Raw genomic sequence first — 21,495 nt, 5'->3', positions numbered from 1 at the left:
TCTAATATTTTGCTCACAAGTTTGTGGGTCAGACCTAGAGAAGAAACCAAATGGCCAGAGTCTGTTTGAAAATTGTTTAATGTAGTCGGTGTTCATAATAAATGGCTGCACATCAGCTATATTTGCCCAAGATTCGACTCTACGTTATTATCACCGTCATGCCGAGTCTAGAACCATTCAGCCACCAGCAGGCTGTTGGCTGAGTCGTGGGAGCCTCTGCGTGGTGGTGCTCATAATGTAAAATCGAATCTTAGAAGACGAAGTTTGGAACTAAAATAAGCGATGTAAATGCGCATATTCGACTACCTTAAATACCTATAATGAAGATGAAGATAAATAGAGAGATACAGCTAAATCAAATGACACACATGAGAGAGATAGAGATATAACAAGTTGAACTACCAGAGGAGATAATAGGATAAAATAAGAGACAGTATAGACAAAATTAGAGATAGGTGAGAGATACCACTTAATAAAATGGCCAAGACCCGTTCACCTTCACACCTAAGCTGATCCGCCATAGCAGACAATATCAATTCCTTTTAACACTTTCCACTTGCCCAAACCCCATGTATGTATAAGTGAGTGAGTGTTCTGATGTATAGTTTATCCAGGTAGTGTACATAACTCTTGCAACACTTGGCTTTTAGTAACTCTTACCAGCTTAAAGATATGCGTCTGGATCAAGAACTTTGTTATCCCAAGTGCCCTGATAACAGTAAGCAAAATGAGAAGATAATAATGATGATAATGATAGTATAATAAATAATTACGATGTCTAAAACAATAAAATTAAATTCATACTAATTGCGTTGATATTAGTAATACAGTACAAATCAAAACTCAGACTCGAAGAACGACTAAACTCGATTTACATAAGGAGTTTACAGCAGCCGTCACTTAACAATTGAAGCAATAGACAACTTCCAGCAGAGTGAAATAAGTGACTCCTCATTGGTGGCTGGAGTGAAGCCACCGTCTCTTGATATACACGTAATTGACCTATTGTGATGATTAAAGCAATAAATGGCTCTTCATTCTCTAGGTCTGACACACCTTCTATAAACTGTATATACCTGATTCTCTTTTATTCGTGTATATACAATGAACAGTATGAATATTTCTAGTAATATATTATTTTGTGTGGAGAAAGACATATTAGCAGTGTGAGACTAACTTAATAACGAGAGAGGTTTGTTTGTTTACTTGCTTGCCTGTGTAGTTGTTGTTGATATTGTTGTTGTTTTGTGGAGGAGGAGGGAAATAGTTCCTTGTGGACAGGTGAGGTTCCGACATTTTAGCGCCATTTAGTTGTTTTAATGTTAGTAGAGAATCAGTACTCGTGTTATATTGATCACTTCATCAGTTAGCTGTAGGTAGAATCACGGCATGTACACACTCACGTTTCCTGTATACAGTTATGATATGCACACGTACACCTATCCACGTGTACATGAATGTCCATAAATGCACAGTAAACACTTTCACTCACATATGCCTTAATTTTTGTACACACACACACACACACACACACACACATGTAGAAATGTATAAACATACACAAAAACAATTAACCAGGTGTAGAACAATAAAAATAGATGCACATATAACGCACAACACTCCTACAGACGAGGCAATCCCCACCACCACCCCCACACACCCCACCCCCACCCCACCCCCAGCCCACACACACCCACACCCACCCCCACCCCCCCACCCACACCCCCCACACACACACACACACACACACGCACACGCACCTTATATTATGTACATAGCTAGTCCATAAAAAAAACTCATCATTTCATTCCGACATAAAATGGATAAAAAAAACTTATAAATGTTTTTTCTTCATATCTAAAAATAAAAAAAATAAAAATATGTATATATACAAAAGCCGTTCACAAGTTCGTGTATCCGGGTAAAGCTATTGAAGGAGTACTGTTCCACCACCTCATTATTATTCACGTCTCCAAGTCTTAACGCAAGCTCACAATAATACCTATTTCATGAGCTAATTTTTTGCATGAGTAGTTTAAATCGAAAGTATATATATTCATTCATATTTGTTCCCCTTTTTCCCTTAATTTATTTTTTATCTTTTAGATGTATGTGTGAATATTTTTTTTCTATGTACTTTTGTATATGTTATTTCTATGTATATAAACGTATGTTAATTTCACTAATATTCTCAAAACTTCAATGAATATAGAAATAAAGTGGCATTTCCAGAGTTATTTTTTGCATGTGTAGTTTAAATCGACAATAAATATCCACTACATTTTCCTCTGACATTTTATGATTTATTTGGGTATTTTTGTTATATATCAATAAACGTGTTACAGATATGTCTTTAAAAAAAAAAGTAAAGCATATATTTTGATTCATCTCAGAATATTGAGTTTTAAAAATTTTGAATTTACAAATCTTTGAGGAGATTCTTCTGTTTTCTTATAATATTCTCAGAACATTAGAATATTAAAACACCTTCATTGAATCTAATTAAGTGGTCTTTTTTATTAATGTATTAGGTAGTGTGAAGAATTAAGTAGTTGTATATCATTGTGTGAGAGAGGTGGAGTTTGCACGGTGTATAGGCCATACCACTGTGATGCTTCTTGATAAATAAAGTAAATATCAAATTCCTTTCTTCCTGACACCAGAATGAACCAGAATGAAACAGATAATTACCCTTTGTGTAGTTATTGACTTTTTTGCTGTTGTTACGGGGAATTTATGCACTTTTCACAAACACTTATGAAATCTAAGGTTATCAAGACAAAAAATTTGATGTATGGTAATGACATATTCATCGTTTCCATTTATTGTCTTTTTTTTTACACCTATAGCAAGTGATTATTTAGATAGCTTTGTGTACGCTTTTTACAGTGGTAATCAATCCTATCTACAAAGGAACCTGTTAAAATTTTCAGATATTTTTACATGTGTGATCCCTCTCTAAGTATGTCATGTTTTGAGAAGTTTTCCCATACACAATTTCAAATACAAATATACGTATATATAACATTTGCAATTAATTCCTTCTCAGGCGTAAGTAACATATATGTTTGTTTTTTATCCAGTACAACTTTTTATGTTGTGTGTTTATGTATGTTTGATAATTTAATATATGTGGACCCGAGTGAGGTTTTCGCTTTTTATTAATGATCTCAGAGTAACGCACAAGATTCTCATGTCTGGAAATAATCAACTAAATTTCATGGAATTCCTAAGTGTATTTTAGAATCATTTAAGAGACATTGGTTAAGTAGACATAAGAATATCCGTCACTTATTATGAAAATGAGTTGAAAATAGTCTAATGATTCTTAAGACCGAATCAAAATGAATTGATTTTCAAGTCATGTCTTAGAAGGATATTTTCAAAACCATATTTAGTTAAAACACTGTACAAAAACTGTCTAATTTAAGTGTAAATAAAGTTAACATACTGCGAACTTTAACCCTATAATAGTTCCTCGTCTTATATTATAAAACCACACAACCAATTATACTATATATGTCTTCTATATACATTACGTACCATATATTATAGGGAACTGAAATAATCGATTAACAAGTTATTAAATATTCTTGAGGAAGGTAAACCACGAGGCGTTAATTGAGAGTTGGAGTTGATCTTACGTACTGAGCTCAGGTAGGTGGAGATATTAAGGTGAATTGTGACAAAAAGAAGGAGTTTAAACACAGGTGAATATACCGATCGGCAAGTGAATTCAACTGGGAATTATAGATGTGAGTTGAGTCTCTTTTATATAAGCTATTGAGTTATAAAGCCAGTTAGATATAAGTCGTCAGGTAACTTGAGGCAGGTTAATGAGTTGAGTCAATCAGAATGTGAGATGAGTCAGTCATGTAAGCGTGACAGATATGAATATCCTTAAAAATCATAGTCAGCTAAAACTGTGTGTTTGTGATGGATAATTCTATGTGTTTTCCTCACTGTTTTATGAGTTAGTTTTGAAATGATGTAACTCGTATTAGATATATTTGTCTTAACACCAAGTCCTACGGCACACACTAGGCCAAGGAAGGATTTACATATCAAACTTAATAAAAAAATAATAAAAATACCATTACTTATAACTCTAAATTTTTATCAGTGCCTCTGTGTGTATCGGTAATGTAAGTAGACACGTGAGAGATAATCGCTATTGTGTTGTTATCAGTTGGGGATAACTACAAAAACGTTGATAAAAGATAACCACTAAGACTTGAACTAAAATGTGGATTAGGGTGAGTAAGGTATAACTTTCTTCTAGTAGCATATAATCCATTACAACTCTGGTATAATTTTTTTACCGATAATAGTTATAATTTTTTTCTACAAATTTACTCTTAATATCTGTCTAGGAGTAAAATACCAGAACATAATAGAGCTTAAAAGAAAGGTTACACGTTCAATGGTTTAATGTGTTCACGAGGACTTATTACTTTGTGATTAATGGAAGGTTTTTCAGGGTACAGTCTTTATAAAATCTCCAGTACTAGTTTAACAATATTCCTGAAGAAGCTTGACAAATAACTCTTTGTTATGTATACGATTATAACCATTATGTAAACTGTCATTATTATCTTCATTTCTTGGTGGAATCTCATAGACAATACACAGTATAGGTGGTAAGAGTCCCCCCCCCCTTCCCTCTCCCTCGGATAATAATATTTATAAAACAAAAACTTTGACCTCTGGAGTAGACACTAAGTGGCTCCAAGACGCTGTAACTTCTCGGTAAGAATCAAATAAATTTTAGCCACTTTTTCATGTTCTTTATCTCAAGGTCTCAACGTCTTCATAAAGGAAGAATTTGTTCTTTATTTGTCGTCGTCTTCTCCTTCTTCTAACATTATTATTATTTAAGAAGCATCGTATACAAACGTACAGCTTTTGGCGAGTCTTTACGTTATATATATGAGAAGCAGTATCAGCCTTTATGAATAATCTGTGATTAGGGACAAACACTTTATGGCTCAATTAAAGATCTCAATGGATTTAAAATAAAATGTTCAACAGTAGGAGACTAGAGCGTTAGAGGCACTGGTCTATGTGTGTGTAATCTCTCCATTTTCTGAATTATGCTTTTTGAATATTTTAATCTCATTTAAGATGTTCCCCTCAAATATATATATATATATATATATATATATATATATATATATATATATATATATATATATATATATACTGTATATATACTGTATATATATATATACAGCTGTACAAAGGCCATAAATAACTCCAGCTCTGGACTCAATATGGTCTCTGTGGTTCATTTCGTCATCATACTCGGGAAAGTGCGTTAAACCTTCATTATATATATATTATATACATATATATGCACACAACCATTTACCAATATTATGGTATATCTTTTTTATTACTCCACAATATAGAGTTTACTTAGTGTTAAGAATATATTGTTGCATTATAGTCGAAATTTCGAGAATAGTAATGAGGTTGGTGACAGTGGAATGACACACTGGTATGTATATACTGTACATATGGAATGAGGATCACTCCTATTTCCCATTACTGTAGACTCTAGTTCATGAATGTAACTCATAACAACATTGTGTAAGTATATTTGTATGTATTCATCTGCACAAGCTGAAGTCCTCTCGGTGCACGACAGCCTTAGAGCTCATCCCAGTTTTGTTGTGAATATTTAGTCATTTGTATGTCACGTTCAACAACATCTATTCTCAATGTCACATACCAATTTTTACACAAGGAAACTAAATCAAGGATGTGTGTGTGTGTGTGTGTGTGTGTGTGTGTGTGTGTGTGTGTGTGTGTTTTACAACTTGTGGGTAAAGTGATGGTCAACCTAACACTAACACCGACTTGTATCTCTCCTGTACGTGTCGAGGATCACATTTTCTCAAGTATTTATCATAATCGGAATCTTACGAAACCAAAACAATAACAAAAAATATATAAATTATTTGAATAACCTAAACTAAAAACGATAAGACTATATTTTTACTTTTACATTCAAGAAATTAAGTAAAATATGAATCTGTGTTGGTAATAAGGGACACTAGACCAACGACATTACTTATTTAACGTTTATACACGATCAGCCAGCCACCCCCATTACTCCTCTGTTCTAAATCACAATAAAAAGAAGTCATTGTGTGTGTGGTGAAAACGCGACTCCTCTGTGTCAAGTTGTTAAGGCTGTCTTAACCCATCGTCTGCCAGTGTTAACCTCGTCACTACAGGTTAGCGATATAGTTAACGCTCAAGGGGCTATAGCCTCCTCCGTCTTGTGACTCTCGGACTTCGTGTCACAATCAGAGTAACATTAAAGTGTAAAGGAATAACTAAACATTAATGATCATATCTTAATGGATTGAATAAATGTCATAAAAATCCACTGAAACCTTATATGACCTCTAATTGCTTGAAGTTAATATTGTTAGATAAATATAAACCCTCAGATGTCCCCAGTCACTCATTTAACACTTAAAATATAGTACATTCGTTCCGCCCACCTCCGAGTTTCTGGTCAATTGCCAACTGTGAACACATACGTGATTCCCTCCCAACATTGCATCGATCGCCATACAGACGCAGCCTACGCGGAAGAGAGCCATTATTGACTGTTATATTTATCATGATCCACCTCTTGTCATCTGCTACTCGCCACCCAAAAGGGAAAATGAACTCATACCCCCATTTTTATACCGACAACACCCCATCACTACTGTAGAACCAATCAATAGCTACAGAATCTCTCAAACAATGACCCACTATTAACCAATCATCACCTAGAAGACAAACAATGTCACCTCATTTGCCTACTATTAACCAATCATCACCTAGAAGACAAATAATATCACCCCATTTGTCCACTATTAACCAATCATCACCTAGAAGACAAATAATATCACCCCATTTGCCTACTATAAACCAATCATCACCTTGAAGACAAATAATATCACCCCATTTGCCTACTATTAACCAATCATCACCTAGAAGACAAATAATATCACCCCATTTGCCTACTATTAACCAATCATCACCTTGAAGACAAATAATATCACCCCATTTGCCTACTATTAACCAATCATCACCTAGAAGACAAATAATATCACCCCATTTGCCTACTATTAACCAATCATCACCTTGAAGACAAATAATATCACCCCATTTGCCTACTATTAACCAATCATCATCAAGAAGAGACAAAGTCATACCCCATTGTCCACTACACATGAGAACAACTCTCATTCCTTGTAACAAACCACAAAGGTGCCCAGACAGCCAGACGGAGAGAGCTATAGGTTGAGCCCATGTGATACTCCGCACTAGATGGCCATCAACCTATGTATTAGATACAATATATTGTATGCTCATTACTGTGTATCATATAAGCAATAGATTTTGAATTTTCTTGTGGTTTGATTTCCCGAATAAAACTTTTTTTTTAATATAAGTAACTGTAGGTAAGTAGTTCTTAAGGTAATTCAAATTTACACCCCTTAAAATTAAAAAAAAATATATATGTACAGTTATGAATATTTTTTTACAACTGGCAAGATGATGAATTTGATAAATTATTTGACCCTTAAAACAAGACAAAGTTTCAGACACGGTAATAAAGTTATATTCTCAAACACTGATAATTGAAAAACTCTAAAAAAAACTCTGTACACTCTGTAAATAACTCTTAAATAACTCGATACACTTTCTAAATAACTAAGCAATTCTGTAAACTTTGTAAATAATTCACTGTAAATATTTCAAACACTCTGTAAATCACCCAGACAATTTATAATCATAATTTATTCAACAACAAACAATACATTAGGACCTACGTGAAACAGATAAGTACTGCTAATCTTCCAGAGCTACTCCTACCACGTTCAATCCATTAATCAATAAAACACAATGGTGAAACCTATGCAGTAGTTCTTTTAACATTTTCAGCCTTGATTGACTAAGTTTAGTATCGATCTGTGCATCAAAATTACTCTCAAATCAGATGTCGAGCCAAAACTACTTTAATGGAGGTTGGACTCACACAGCCAGGACCTAAACTACCAGTGAACAGTTAGCAAACATCACACACCCGTCAACTGTGTGCCGGGTGTGTGGGTGTAATAGACCGCCTAGTCTAATCAATTCGGTGTAGGAAAAGCCAACACCACAATCACCAATAAGGAACTGACCGGAAACTTTCAAAGTGAAGCAATGAAAACGATAGAAAAACCAGATAAACAAGAAATAAAAATAAGAATAACTCGAGGATGAATCGATGAGAGAAAGACAACGAGAAACAGACGGGCAATAATCAGACAACTTGGAATAGTGTAACTACTACTTAAGCACAAATGCGTCTGGTACGTCGGCAAAAATGATGTAATAACTGAAGTAAACGTTATACCAAAGAACACTGTGACGTAGATTATTCACCCACCCCCCCCCCACCCACCCCCACAAGCGTTCCTATACTAGCTAGCGGATAGAAAAAAAATGAATCACAAACTCACATTATAATAGTAAATCATCAGATGCAGTAAGCAGGGGTGGCCTACTCTTCATATGATTCAAATGATCAAGTGAGGCAACTAGTTACTTGGAACGTTGATAATGACTGCACGCAAACGTAAACAAATGATAGGGAACTGACGTATACTAGTACATAAAACACAGTCATGATGATGTTGCAATAATTCCTCAAGTAGGGTGGCGGAATTAAGAACATAAGAATGGAGGAAACTGCAGCGGGCCTATTGACCTATATTGGGCAGTCCTGTTTACACCCAACCCCTATCGCTCATATATCCATCCAACCTATGTTTGAAGCTATCCAATGTATTCGAGTTATTGATGATATTTGGTAACTTGTTCCACTCATCCACTATATTTCCAAACCAATATTTACCTATCTCGCGCCTAAATCTAAATTTGTCTAATTAAAAACCATTGCTACGATTTACGTTTCTGAATAGTTGTCTTCTGATGTAGTCCAGACCAGGGGTACGGCATGGCACTGTTGTTCCGTCTAAACACTGATGGAAATGAAAATAGCACGGCAATCACCCTCCCTCGCTGAGCAGTGGGGCTGGAATCACACGGTCACATCAGGGACCACGGGTCGTCCTCAATCCCTGAAGTCTGTTGTCAACTACACTGGTCAAGCGTGTGTTCTATATGCTTCTAACGTCATATTTCAGTCTTTCATTATCTTCATATCGCATTAATAACCTCAAAAGTGTCTCATCAAATATAAACTATTCGTACAATATGCTAAATACCGATATAAGAAACTATTTTACGAGCTTGTTTGAGGGACTAGTTTGTTTTGAGTTACGTAATTTATTTTCCTCCGCTTCCTGTGACAAGAAGCAATGGTTGTTATGTCCACATTCAACAATAGCTTTCTAACAACCACCTTTAAGTATAACTTCGACTGAATGACATATAGAATAATTTAGAAACCGCGTCACGTTTTCCTCACATGGAACCCGGATAAAAAAAATAATTATCAAAAGTTAGTCAAATTTCCGCTGTTGTATTATTATTACTTCCAGCACCGAGACTCGAACCGCTGATAACCAAGCGGAAGGCGGGGACATTACCAGTGAACCATCAGGAGTGATAAAACGGTATTAATTACAACAAATACATCAATAGTTTAAGGTAGTTGGTGGTTCCATAATAGTGTGTGTGTGTGTGTGTGTGTGTGTGTGTGTGTGTGTGTTTGTTTTACTAAATGTAGCTCCCTGAAGTGTTGATTTTACCAAGTTTCCTCACTTAACACTTTAATTTCTCACTTATTCTTTACTTAACATCCGCATGATACCAGGAAGTCCTCTATGACTAACAATTCTGAACAATGTGAACTGTACTTGGTCCACGCACCTATGTACACGAGCTTGTATCTACACCTGTAAATACATTAAGACATTCAATATCGTTTTCTAATGAACAAAATGAAACAAAATGGGACCAAGTGAACGCTAATGGTAGTGAGAGCTGTGTCACCTGTTGTGTTGGTGATGGTTCTGTTACCCACTAATAAAAGCCACCAGCTGATGTACACACTGGACATATGTTGTACACTCTCTCTCTCTCTCTCCCTCACTCTCTCTCTCTCTCCACACTGAATGTATACGTGTATGTGTGTATGCATGTCAAGCACCAGTAAATAATTCGTTTCGTCATAAATAAAGAAAAGTTAACCATGAAAGCAGATTACACTCCCAGCAACTTATGCTGAGAGTGTAAACAAAATTTTCACGTATTTAGACAAAATTGTTAATGTTTACAGGACTCAACACAATAGGGAATTACCTCACAGCCTTGTTCGTGTCAGCCGGAGTATATAAAGCTTCAAAGAAAATGAAGCGTGTCATCTGCTTTCATGGTTAACTGTTGAAATTTGTAAGAGGCAGAGATCATACCATCCTAAAAGCTATATTCTTAACAAAACAATAGTGGATTATACGCTGATGATTTACAACGTTGTCGATCTTATGCTACGGAATAATTATATATTATCAATATAGCTTATCATAATTCTTTTACTCGTTCCAAGTGTTTCATAATGAAGCAGCAATGAAACAAATGAGTCAACTGCTGAAAGGGACCGACTGGGCCAACATTGATATCAGTGTTGCTGTTCACTCGGCACAAAACAACAATTTTGTCCTATTGTATATTTTTCAAACTTTTGAAAATGGTGATTTCTTTAGAAGATTCATATAAACGCTGGGAAAATAAGAAACTATATACATTTTAACGTTTAGTGAAAATGCTAGTATGGCACACAAGATGTGTCGAACAAATAAGCTAAAACAACGTATTTTCCTCAAGCCAGTAAGGATCAACAATGGACATGTGCATTAAAAAGTCGGCAGTCGAGGTGAACTTATGCATAGGGTTTGGGGTAAGAGGGAGGTTGCTCGGGGTACTGGGCCTCACCCTCGTAGGTCACCACGGCCTCCAGACCGTCGCCATTGTCCACATAGGTAACGGTCTGCTGGCGGCCGTCGGGGAGGTCCACCGTGTAGCTGCCCTCGGTCTTGTATCCGTCGCGGTTCTCGGAGTGACCGTAGTTGGCGCCGGAGTAGCCATCAGCGACGCCGTAGTTGTAAGTGTACTTGGGAGGGACCTGAATGATGAGATGGAGTGTTAGAAGAAACTTTTACACAGACGAGATACTGTAATTACGCGGCCTTCACAGTGATGCATCTATATTGCCCTACTTAACGTCGTGTCCTTACTACAACCGGTCAGGATCCTCACACAGGTGGCACTTTAACTCTGGCTGTCAGTTGTGCCAAAGGTCCTTCACACTACCCAAGGCGTTTTGGTAAATTAAATAATTCGAGTTAGTAATTCATTAATCATCCTCACGATATATGAGTTTATTGTAGTATACTAAGGAGACAAGTTAATAAATGATCCTTTAATGTTATTTAGGACAAGAGAGAGGAAGAAGTGTACATGGTTCCTCAGCTGTAACTTTTCTCTCCTCGTTGAGAATATGATACAAAGGATTATTGTATGATTTTTCTTTTTAAAAACTGAATGAATAATATTACATATTTAATACTTCATGACGTGATATACCTAATGTTACTGTGACCTCATGCTGACACAGAGAGAGAAAGAACCGAGACAGTCATCAACTTCCCTATGTCTAAGAGTTAAATTTGCCACATTTGACACTTTGGACAGTAGCCAGGAGATACCCTCACAGTACAGCACAAAACGATCAACCGAGGAAAAGAAAAAATAATATATTAAACTTGAAAGCATCAGTACTCACGTCAGGGTAAGTTTCAACAGGGGCGTGGTAGCGTGGAGGAGGGTGGTACTGAGGAGGGTCGGAGTAGATGGACACTGGAGGAGGAGGAGGTGGATGATCACCCAACACAACCACGACCACACAGGCAACGACGACAGCAATCTGCAACATGAAAAGTCTTCTGATCAACAAACACTTCGCTGCAAAGTTCTGTACGATGTAGAGTTCATTAAAGTTGATTATATCCAAGTGAGGGAGTCAAGAGACAGAGGATGAGGCCGTAGGAATATGTAAACTTTTGGAAAATTCGTTTAAAGAGAACCACTAATGATTTGTCAATATAATAAAACCAACTATACCTAACCTAACCAAAACTACCTCAGGTTAGATTTGGTTAGGTTAGATTTAGTCAGGATTGGTTTGTTCGTTTTGTCTGAACAATAAACGTTTTACCAGTCCTGTTCATGGCATTGTTGTGTGTGTGTGTGTGTGTGTGTGTGTGTGTGTACCTTGAGCGACATGGCAGGTAACTGATGACGGTAGAGGTTGTGTTTGCTGTATTTATACGAAGAAGAAACAACTTTCTATCACCGCAGGGAAAAGGCAAGTTCCACACTTTCCTCCCAGACTCTCCGTCTCTCTCACGTCTGCTGGATTCTTGCATAAAAAAAAACAACACCTGTGCCTCATTATTCACAACTGTTGAGTTCTCATTACTCCTCAGTGTTAACTTCCTAAACACACAGAGACAGACAAACACACACACACACACGGGGATAATTTATAGTGTTTAATTAATTCTTGAGATTAAAACCTTATATCATTTACGACTCTGTTTATCATAAGAACATAGAAATCTTACACTTTCAGCTCATAACAACTTGATAATTCTAAGCATCAAGGGAGGTGGTGCTTAGTCCAGTTGAATATTGTAGTAAATATTTATCTCTGTCAATGTTTGGATTTTTGGCTAATATTTAACACTTAATTCTTCTATCTCTTACACCATTTACTCATATTTCCCAAACTTCACCAGGACTAATTTTTTTCTGATTTATTCATTTATTTTTTATTGTGTCATTCATTCTGTTCTTTCTTCACATCTTTTAATATTTCCAACTATTTATTATGATCATCCCAACAATTATCAGTCTTCTTCTTTCTTTATGGTTATTATCTTCTACTCTCCTTCAGTCATTCTTCTAATCATTCTTCCAGCCTCTCTTCCTTGTTCCTCATACCTTCCCTCAGCCTCAGAGTGAGTGAGAGGGTCTAGTGGTTACCGTAAACCATATGTGTACTGAGACCTTTGACGGTGCACGACTCTCTCTCTCTCTCTCTCTCTCTCTCATCGAAGAAAATACTTCAACAAAAAAAAAGTTATTTCCTATTCAAGTTACATTTCGCTACTTGAATTTATACGTATGTTTTTACAGCGTGGTTAAGAGGTAACAGACACATGCCACTCAGCAGTCTTAGTATAAATAAAGTGTGTACCTCCAGTGTATTCATTTTTTATTTTACATGTGTATGTTTTATAGTGTTAGCTGTGTATGATGTATGTTATGTATGATAATGGTATTAAATGTTTATAAATGTATCTGTTCTTCCTCATCTACCCAACATAAGAGTAAGTGCATTAAAAGAAGAATCCAGTTACACGGTAAAGCATATTTACAAGTCAATTAAAATAAACATTATCTCTCACCACAGCTGTTGTGGAGTTTGGCTCAATTATATCCTCAGAGAAAACAACAGAGAAACTAAGAAAAAATAATGACAGCAACTCCACCTCACACATAAAATACCAAATGGTGGAAATTAATGTTTTACAGAATAACTACGTGAGAGACAAAGACGAGGATAATGATGTGTGGTAAATAAAACAATAATTATCAAAAATAGTGAAAGGTCATAAGTTATACAATTGAGAGCCTTTGGAGAATTAATAACACATACACCGGGGCAAATAAGCTCATAGAGACTTAACACTTATAAGGTAGGGCAACTTATCTGGTAATGATGTAACGATAAGAGGGGGGACCAGACGAGGTAGGAAGAGGAAAAGAAGGTTCAATTGAGTGACAAGTACAGGTCATCGTACGTTTGGAAGCGAGGTTTTTACACCGTTACCAGATACTTTACCCTACCTTATATTTGTGGGTCTCTATGATCTTTCTGGCGGCACCAACATGCACTGGTGTTGCCGACAATCTCAGTTGAATACAGTGTGTCTCTCTTCCCGATCAGAGTACAGTATGTCAGCGTAAATAATACAAACTGAACCCATCAATACATTTGGCTCTCAGCTGTGTGTGTGTGTGTGTGTGTGTGTGTGTGTACAAATATATCCAGGGTGTAGACTCAACCTCTCTTTAATTTCTCGTTTTCTTGTGACGTTTCATTCCGCAAAGTCTGGAAAATGACAAATTCCAAGTTTGTTTATATCGTCTCTCCAGGATGTAACGAGATGTATTTGTGTGAACCAAGATCTTGATTGACCAAAATATTAAGGAATCTCTTATAAAACACATTTGACTTCTGTTGCAACATTTGACTTCTGTTGCAACATTTGACTTCTGCAAATTAATGTAAAACATAATTTTTTTTTAGATCTGTCTTTGATAGGTTCCCAAAGTACTTGTTCAAAGTCGTGTTAAAGGAACATTCGGTCAATTACTAATGAAGATGATTTTCTAACTTTGTAAAATGAATTTATGAGAAAAATAAAAAGATTTACCTTCTTGTGTAGAAGCCGTCAACAGGTAATCTTGTTTTATCAGAATGCGAAGAACTTGTGAGCCAAAATATATCTATGTAGTGTTGGATTAAACTTAAAACAAATACAAAATTAAAAGTTTATTTCTCTGTATTTGAGAAAGGTCTAGGCAGCCGAATTTCGTGAGACTCAGACCAGGGTGATGGAGGACTCGCGGCTATATTTTGTTAGCACAGAAGAATTAAATAAAAATAGAAGCTGTGGATAAATGATAAACCGTACATCCCCGCTCAGGCCAGAGACATAAAGATGATGAAAAAGGTATTTACAGATCATACTTAGCTTCTTTAATGTGACAAGTATAAGAGAACTGTATGGTGGAAACTTGATCACAGATTGCCGTGTGTTGAGGGACGCTAGACTAGACTATAACCATGTGAGAAAGAAGACACCGATACTAACTTGTTTTGTAAGAAATTATTATAGAAATTGTGTAATGAAAATAAAGTGTGCAGTGTGATATCTTAACAGGAAAAGGAATCAATGTAGAGAATTATAGCGAGATAACCAAAGAATAAGAACAGCGAACACAAGAACAGACGATATTTTTCTTTAACTTGGTGCATTGGTTAAGACGAATGAATTCCAAAAAAATAAAAATAAAACCCTGTAGTGTTTCTTGTAAGCTTAATGAATAATGACAAAAAGGGTAAATGCTGCTTCTTTCTTGTCTGTGGAGAAACATTTTCACGAGCCATATCCATCCTTTATATACATTCAGATCACTGGTACTAAACACACAACACACCCAGAGCATTAATACCCTTTACGTAGGTCTATAAACCACAATTACAGAAGATGCATGTTTTATTATTAGCCTGATATGACTATGGCACAATAAATATGATGACACTTTAAACTATGTCCTTCATCTCACGGGGGATGAAGGTGTGAGGTGTATCATCTCAGTTAGCGGCTGAGAGTCGGGGTGATGACTTAGGCGGGGTACTGGGGGGGCTGGGGGTACTTAGGTGCTGGCTTGTAAACAGGGGGAGCGGGCTTGTAGACTGGGGCGGGCTTGTAGGCTGGGGCAGGGTTGTATTCGGGGTACTGGGCCTCTCCCTCGTAGGTCACCACGGCCTCCAGACCGTCGCCGTTGTCCACGTAGGTGACGGTCTGTGTTCGGCCGTCGGGGAGGTCCACCGTGTAGCTGCCCTCGGTCTTGTAGCCGTCGCGGGCCTCGGAAGCAGCGAAGTTGGCGCCGGAGTAGTGGTCGGCAACATCGTAGTTGTAGGCGTACTTAGGGGGGGCCTGGGTGGGTGAAAATGTATTTGAAAGACATATCGTTCCAAATAGACATACAATATAAACATAGTGGCTGGGATAATGGCTTTGTGAGTGAGACCAGACCTTGTTGACCACAGCGAGGACACCGTAATTGTTGGGCAATGGAAGGCAGTTTTATAGTTCCTCACCACAAGTTGTTGCTGATACTCCAACTTGTTCAGAATAATTATAATATATGATCAGTGAGGACTAAAGCAGGGCACCGCATGATATAAACAGATATAAATATGGATATTTATCTCCAACAAGTACTAAGTTCTTACAGGCGCGTGAAGGTAAATTAATTCAAGGAAACATAGACCCTATCCTATAAATATCTCCTTTAGTGTTCATTGATCCAATTCGCCTTTCCGTGCTGAACTAACTTTCTCTAGTTCTGTCTGCCACCAGCCAGCCAGCCACCAGTCAGCCAGCCAGGTGTGTGTTGCAACAGCCATGGCGGAATTCGAACGCAACACAATCACAAGTAGACGGGGATTACCCACGACTATGTGTCAGTCAACAATGAGGAAGCAAAGATATATGCAGGACAAATCTGATGACTCAATATAAACAATGAAGAAAGTTGACGAAAACATTACTTAAGTTATTCGTTATGGAGATGTTGGACTAAGTTAACATCTCAAAACTTTAGTCATTCCTTTCTGAGAACTAAAGGAGTGTTTTTGGTCACATGAAAATGACAGAAAAAAAATCATAAACTTCACTTAAGTCATTGTACTCAAGGCATTGTACTCAGTTAGCCAAAGGACTAAAAAAAATAATCGAGAAATTTAACCCCTGTTGCCTTCAGTTGATAAGCATGTACTCATAATACTGACGAATATATTATTTCTCCAACCAAAAACAAACTAACAAAGAAATATTAAAGAGGTTCAATAGAATTTATAGCTTTACAGAAATACTAGATATATTATATTATATTTGTGTTTTGTGACCAATAAATGATAGTTACTGTAGATGTAGATCACAGGTGAGTATCTGGCTAAAACAAACGGTACTTACAGTGGGGTATTCAGGCTCCTTGCCATATGGGGATGGGGCGGGGTATTTTGGTGGTAGTGGGGCATAAGTGGGCGGGGCAGGGTATGAGGCAGCAGGAGGGGAGTATGAAGGGTAGACTGGGGCGCGGTCAGCTAGGGCACCAAGGGCCAGGCCGGCCAGCACGACGAACTATCAAGAAAGAGAAACAAAATAATGAGCTTTAATAATAATAATAATAATAATAATAAATCAGATGTATTATCCAACTCATGCAATACAACACACCATAATTCAACCTTTACAGTATACTAATTTTTGTATGCATCTGTTATATTACCTAACTATTTTTCATTCATTAGACAACCCATTTGTTCATTCATTACACATTACATCAAACTTCAATCATTACACTTCCAATTGAAACGTTCTCTTCTCTATCGTAAACCGTAGTTCATTCATTACAAAATACAAACTTACTTACCTTGCAGTATCCCAGATTACATTCACTAGAGTAACGTAAGAGTACAGTCATCATAGAATTTCACTGTACAGTTATCACAATACAGGCATTACAGCACACTAGAGCACATCCATTACAATAACTCATAATACATTCATAACATTACTGTAGATGATACAGTAAAATGCGGTACAGTCACTACTACTACTACACTTACTACTGTACCCCTACAGTTCAGCATACTACGGCACATTCATGACACAGCTGTAATGAAGAGACATGTGTAGGGGGCAGGTGTAAGGGGCAGGTGTAGGAGGTAGGTGTAGGAGGTAGGTGTAGGAGACAGGTGTAGGAGACAGGTGTAGGAGGCAGGTGTAGGAGACAGGTGTAGGAGGCAGGTGTAGGAGACAGATGTAGGAGATAAGCGTAGGAGACAGGTGTAGGAGGCAGGTGTAGGAGGCAGGTGTAGGAGGCAGGTGTAGGAGGCAGGTGTAGGAGGCAGGTGTAGGAGGCAGGTGTAGGAGGCAGGTGTGTACGGTACCTTGAAAGCCATGGCTGCTATGACAACGTTGATGGTGATGTGTGAGGCTAATGGTCTGCCTCACGTTTATATATAACTCCTAAACCTCACTTTCCCTCTCACGGCCAAGGTTCATGGGCGGGGAGGGGCGGGGAGGGGCGGGGCTAACCAGGTGAGGCGGAGAGCACGGGGGCATAGTAGAGGTGATGGTAACCACATCACCTGACCTCACGACCTCCCTTCCCCACGGCCCTCTGAAATCCCAATCCCACAACCCCCCCCCTCCCTCCCCACCCCCTTTCCTCCCACACATCCCCTCCCCCATGCCTTTCAACTCCACCTTCTCCTCCTCCTTCTCCACCAGTCACGACCCCTCCACTCTCCTACCACCACTCCGATTTCCTCCAACACTTACCGTCGTTGTAGATGAAGGGCTGTTGCTCTTGCTGTTATCTTTAGACTTTTTTTTTAATCTCGATTTTTTTTTCATACAGAGAATTAGTCATCTTCGTATTTTATTAATAGTTTAAGTCTTCGGGTAAACTTTAAATTGATTCTTATAAAGTCTAGAATTTGTATGTAAATTTCATATTAATAGTGTAAACAAAATACTTAATGTGATATAGGGAATCAACTCACTTATACACAGGACGGACATTAGACACTTTTAAGAGAATTAGGTTCATCTATACCCATGTTATTTTTCCTCCCTCTCACTCACCCTCCAGCACTTTGCCAGTAATGTTTATTTACCGAACTTAACGCCATCTACCCACTGACACATCTACCACTCAGTACCTGCCACCTGCCCACTCAGTACCTGCCACCTGCCCACTCAGTCAACCCATTACTTAGCCATTAGTATTTTCACCACCCCCCCATTCCCCATCGCCACTACCACACTCAAATGTGTACCTAATATATTTATTGTACTATATTTTTCTTACACACTACCTTTGCCACCTGCCCACTGATTAAACCACTTACCTGCCATTTAATATCCACTAATTATTTACCCCCATTATTATATCATCAGTGAATGGTATTTAACCCTTTACCTGGTCGGATTTTTTTGCCACTTATCACCTTTCATTTACCACCTGCCCAATAAATACTCCCACCACTTAACACTGACGCTCCCACCACTACCATCCACATCATCCCCTGACCTCAGCACCATTAAGTACATCACCTGTCCAGAAGCATCCATTAGCACCATTAACTTCACCATGAACATCCTATTAATCATCTAGATGTACAGGTATAATGGTCCAATGTTACAATGGAACAGAATTCAGGTATAGTGGAATAGTGGTGTGGTGGTACTGTAGCTATGGTACATGGGTACAGAGTGTGGGTCAAGGACAGTGTGGTATAGTAATCCAATGATACCGAGGCTTAACAGTGTTACTCGTACACCTGTAGGAACACCTCATCACCTTCCTCCTATTAGTTGATTAAGACCGACCGGTATAATCATCCCTAATTCCTCTCCTACCGACCATTCCTCCTCCCCCCCCCTCTTTATCCTCTCTCCCTCCTCTTATCCACTTCTCAACCTACCTTATCTCTTCTCCCTCTCATCTTGTCCACCTCCTAAACCTCTCTTCTTACTCTCTTCCCTCCTCACCTCCTTCACCCCCGCCAGCCGTGCCACCTCCAGGCCCTACACAACATCCTCCCCCACCCCCTCCCCCACACACGTCCTCCCGAGCCTCTCGTCTGTGTGATTACCTTGAATGTTTTAGGGACTCCGTAAAGGGGAACTGCGGAGCGCCCGTTTGCTGAGGATTAGTTTATTTTGAAGCTGTAGCTGTGTTGGGGGAGGGTAGGGTAAAGTAGGCTAAGGAAACACTGGGGGCAATTTCTTAGCACCGGACCCGCCTCCCTGAATAAAGGTTATTGTGTAATCTTATTAAGTGAGAAAAATAGCAAGTGAGATGTTTGACCATGTTGTTGCTGTTTGGATTTTCCGTTTGCCTCCAGGAACAGGTAAACATCACGACAATAAGACTGTTTAAGGTGGATGTTGGTGAACTATGGAAGTTAATTAAGATACTAACACACATGAAGGTATTTCTTATAAGAGAGGAAGATTAACTTATAAAGATATTGTTTATAAGGTAAAAATTAAATAGAATAAACAAAGACGTGAAGTTGTTGATTTGAGAGAAATAAATAGAAAAAAAATATGTAACACTTTATTCTTATCAACCTTTAAAAAAAACTAACTTTTATTAAGGGCCAATTAAACTTTCTATCAATTATCACAAATATTGGGTGGAAAAAATTACACCATACTGTAACCCTCACCTAAAGACGCACGATATCAGGATAATTCTCTTCCGTAATTAACCCGGAACTAAAGGAGACAGACGAAGAGAGATCGGAGAGCTTGGTGGGTCTCTCTCTCTATCTCTCCTTCAGGTAATTACACAAGAAATAACATTCTTCTTTGTAAGTTTACTTCCGAGATTCTTGCTGAAGTGTATGGCTTTTGTCTTGCCAATAAAGATTAGGTTTGAGATAGATAGATAGATAGATAGATAGATAGATAGATAAGTACATATATCCATCCATCCATAAACATACACATAATTGATGGATAAATGGATAGATACATTCTTAGCCCGACAGGTGTACACAGGTGTATTACAAAATCTCCCCGGTAATGTATGCAAATAAACAATAAATAATCGTCTCTTAAAACCGTAACCTGATTAATTTCAATGTCTTCTGAGCTATTAAGCCATTACGTGACTGAGAAGGGAGTGTTCATTGATGTATCATGGTAGTGGCAAGCGGAGTTACCGAGTTCTGTTATAACACACAACATCCTAGTCTGCCTAATGGTTGTCCAGTCCACTGTCAAAGTTCGTGTTTTTTTTCACACAAATGAACTGAAGCGTCAATTAATCTACCTGTATATGAATAATTTGTTTATTTTCAACCACACTGTAGCGTTGTATTGAATAAATTATGTCTTGGGTGATTTATATATTCATATTTACTTTTTATGTTATTCTTGTGTATAATCCATATATCGGCTATTCTGTGTACCGTGATTGTATACTTTAAGATGTATGAACAACAAACTGTATACTTTATTCACAGGTTATGGTGTATGTTTGCGTATATTCTTTAGATTGTTGATTTTAAGTGAATATGAACTATGATATTGTCAAAAGTATGGTCTGGTTGAGGTGGTCATTCTCTATCTGGTCCTCTTGGGTCAGCACAACCACCACACGTACTACCACTATCACCAGCATCCTTACTACCACGACCACCACCACAACCCTTACTTCTACGACTACCATCCCTACTACCACCACCACTGTTATCCACCATCCTACCATCACCTCCCCCCCTCTACCACCACCACCACACCTCCACTACCACCCCCACCTTCACCTTCACACCTTCCACCATCACCCCTACCACCTCTCACCTAATGATACAAACTTGCCTGTTAGCGGCCAACAACTCGCCATTTCTACTATTGGGTAATTTTCAACACCAGAGACTTCCCGGTGTATGGTGATGCCCTCTGGTGGCGAGCTGAGTCGGTCTTCTACTCGCCCCGCCCTCCCCAGCACCTGAAAGGAATTACAATGTGCATCAGTACTGTGTGTGAGTATTGCTGTAGACTGTGTAGCTGTGTCTCTTCGCTTGGTTTATTT

The 21,495-nt window shown here is 38.0% G+C and overlaps 2 protein-coding genes across 2 annotated transcripts; both read right to left on the bottom strand.

Moving 5' to 3' along the window:
- Window positions 1-10,761: 10,761 nt before the first annotated feature.
- On the bottom strand, window positions 10,762-12,384 carry LOC121863200 (pro-resilin-like). Its single transcript, XM_042361684.1, has 3 exons — window positions 12,292-12,384; window positions 11,804-11,944; window positions 10,762-11,143 (listed from the first exon to the last, which is right to left on the bottom strand). The coding sequence occupies exons 1-3, from the start codon at window positions 12,301-12,303 to the stop codon at window positions 10,901-10,903; spliced, it is 396 nt and encodes a 131-aa protein (XP_042217618.1). The 5' UTR covers window positions 12,304-12,384; the 3' UTR covers window positions 10,762-10,900.
- A 2,966-nt stretch (window positions 12,385-15,350) lies between these two features.
- On the bottom strand, window positions 15,351-17,870 carry LOC121863212 (adhesive plaque matrix protein-like). Its single transcript, XM_042361697.1, has 3 exons — window positions 17,834-17,870; window positions 16,854-17,021; window positions 15,351-15,812 (listed from the first exon to the last, which is right to left on the bottom strand). The coding sequence occupies exons 1-3, from the start codon at window positions 17,843-17,845 to the stop codon at window positions 15,498-15,500; spliced, it is 495 nt and encodes a 164-aa protein (XP_042217631.1). The 5' UTR covers window positions 17,846-17,870; the 3' UTR covers window positions 15,351-15,497.
- Window positions 17,871-21,495: the final 3,625 nt, after the last annotated feature.

This window comes from Homarus americanus, unplaced genomic scaffold (genome assembly GCF_018991925.1).
Source record: "Homarus americanus isolate GMGI-L3 unplaced genomic scaffold, GMGI_Hamer_2.0 scaffold7329, whole genome shotgun sequence".
NCBI classification, from domain to species: domain Eukaryota; kingdom Metazoa; phylum Arthropoda; class Malacostraca; order Decapoda; family Nephropidae; genus Homarus; species Homarus americanus.
Note: the sequence above shows the minus strand (reverse complement) of the source record. Positions and strands in the feature narration are given on the sequence as shown.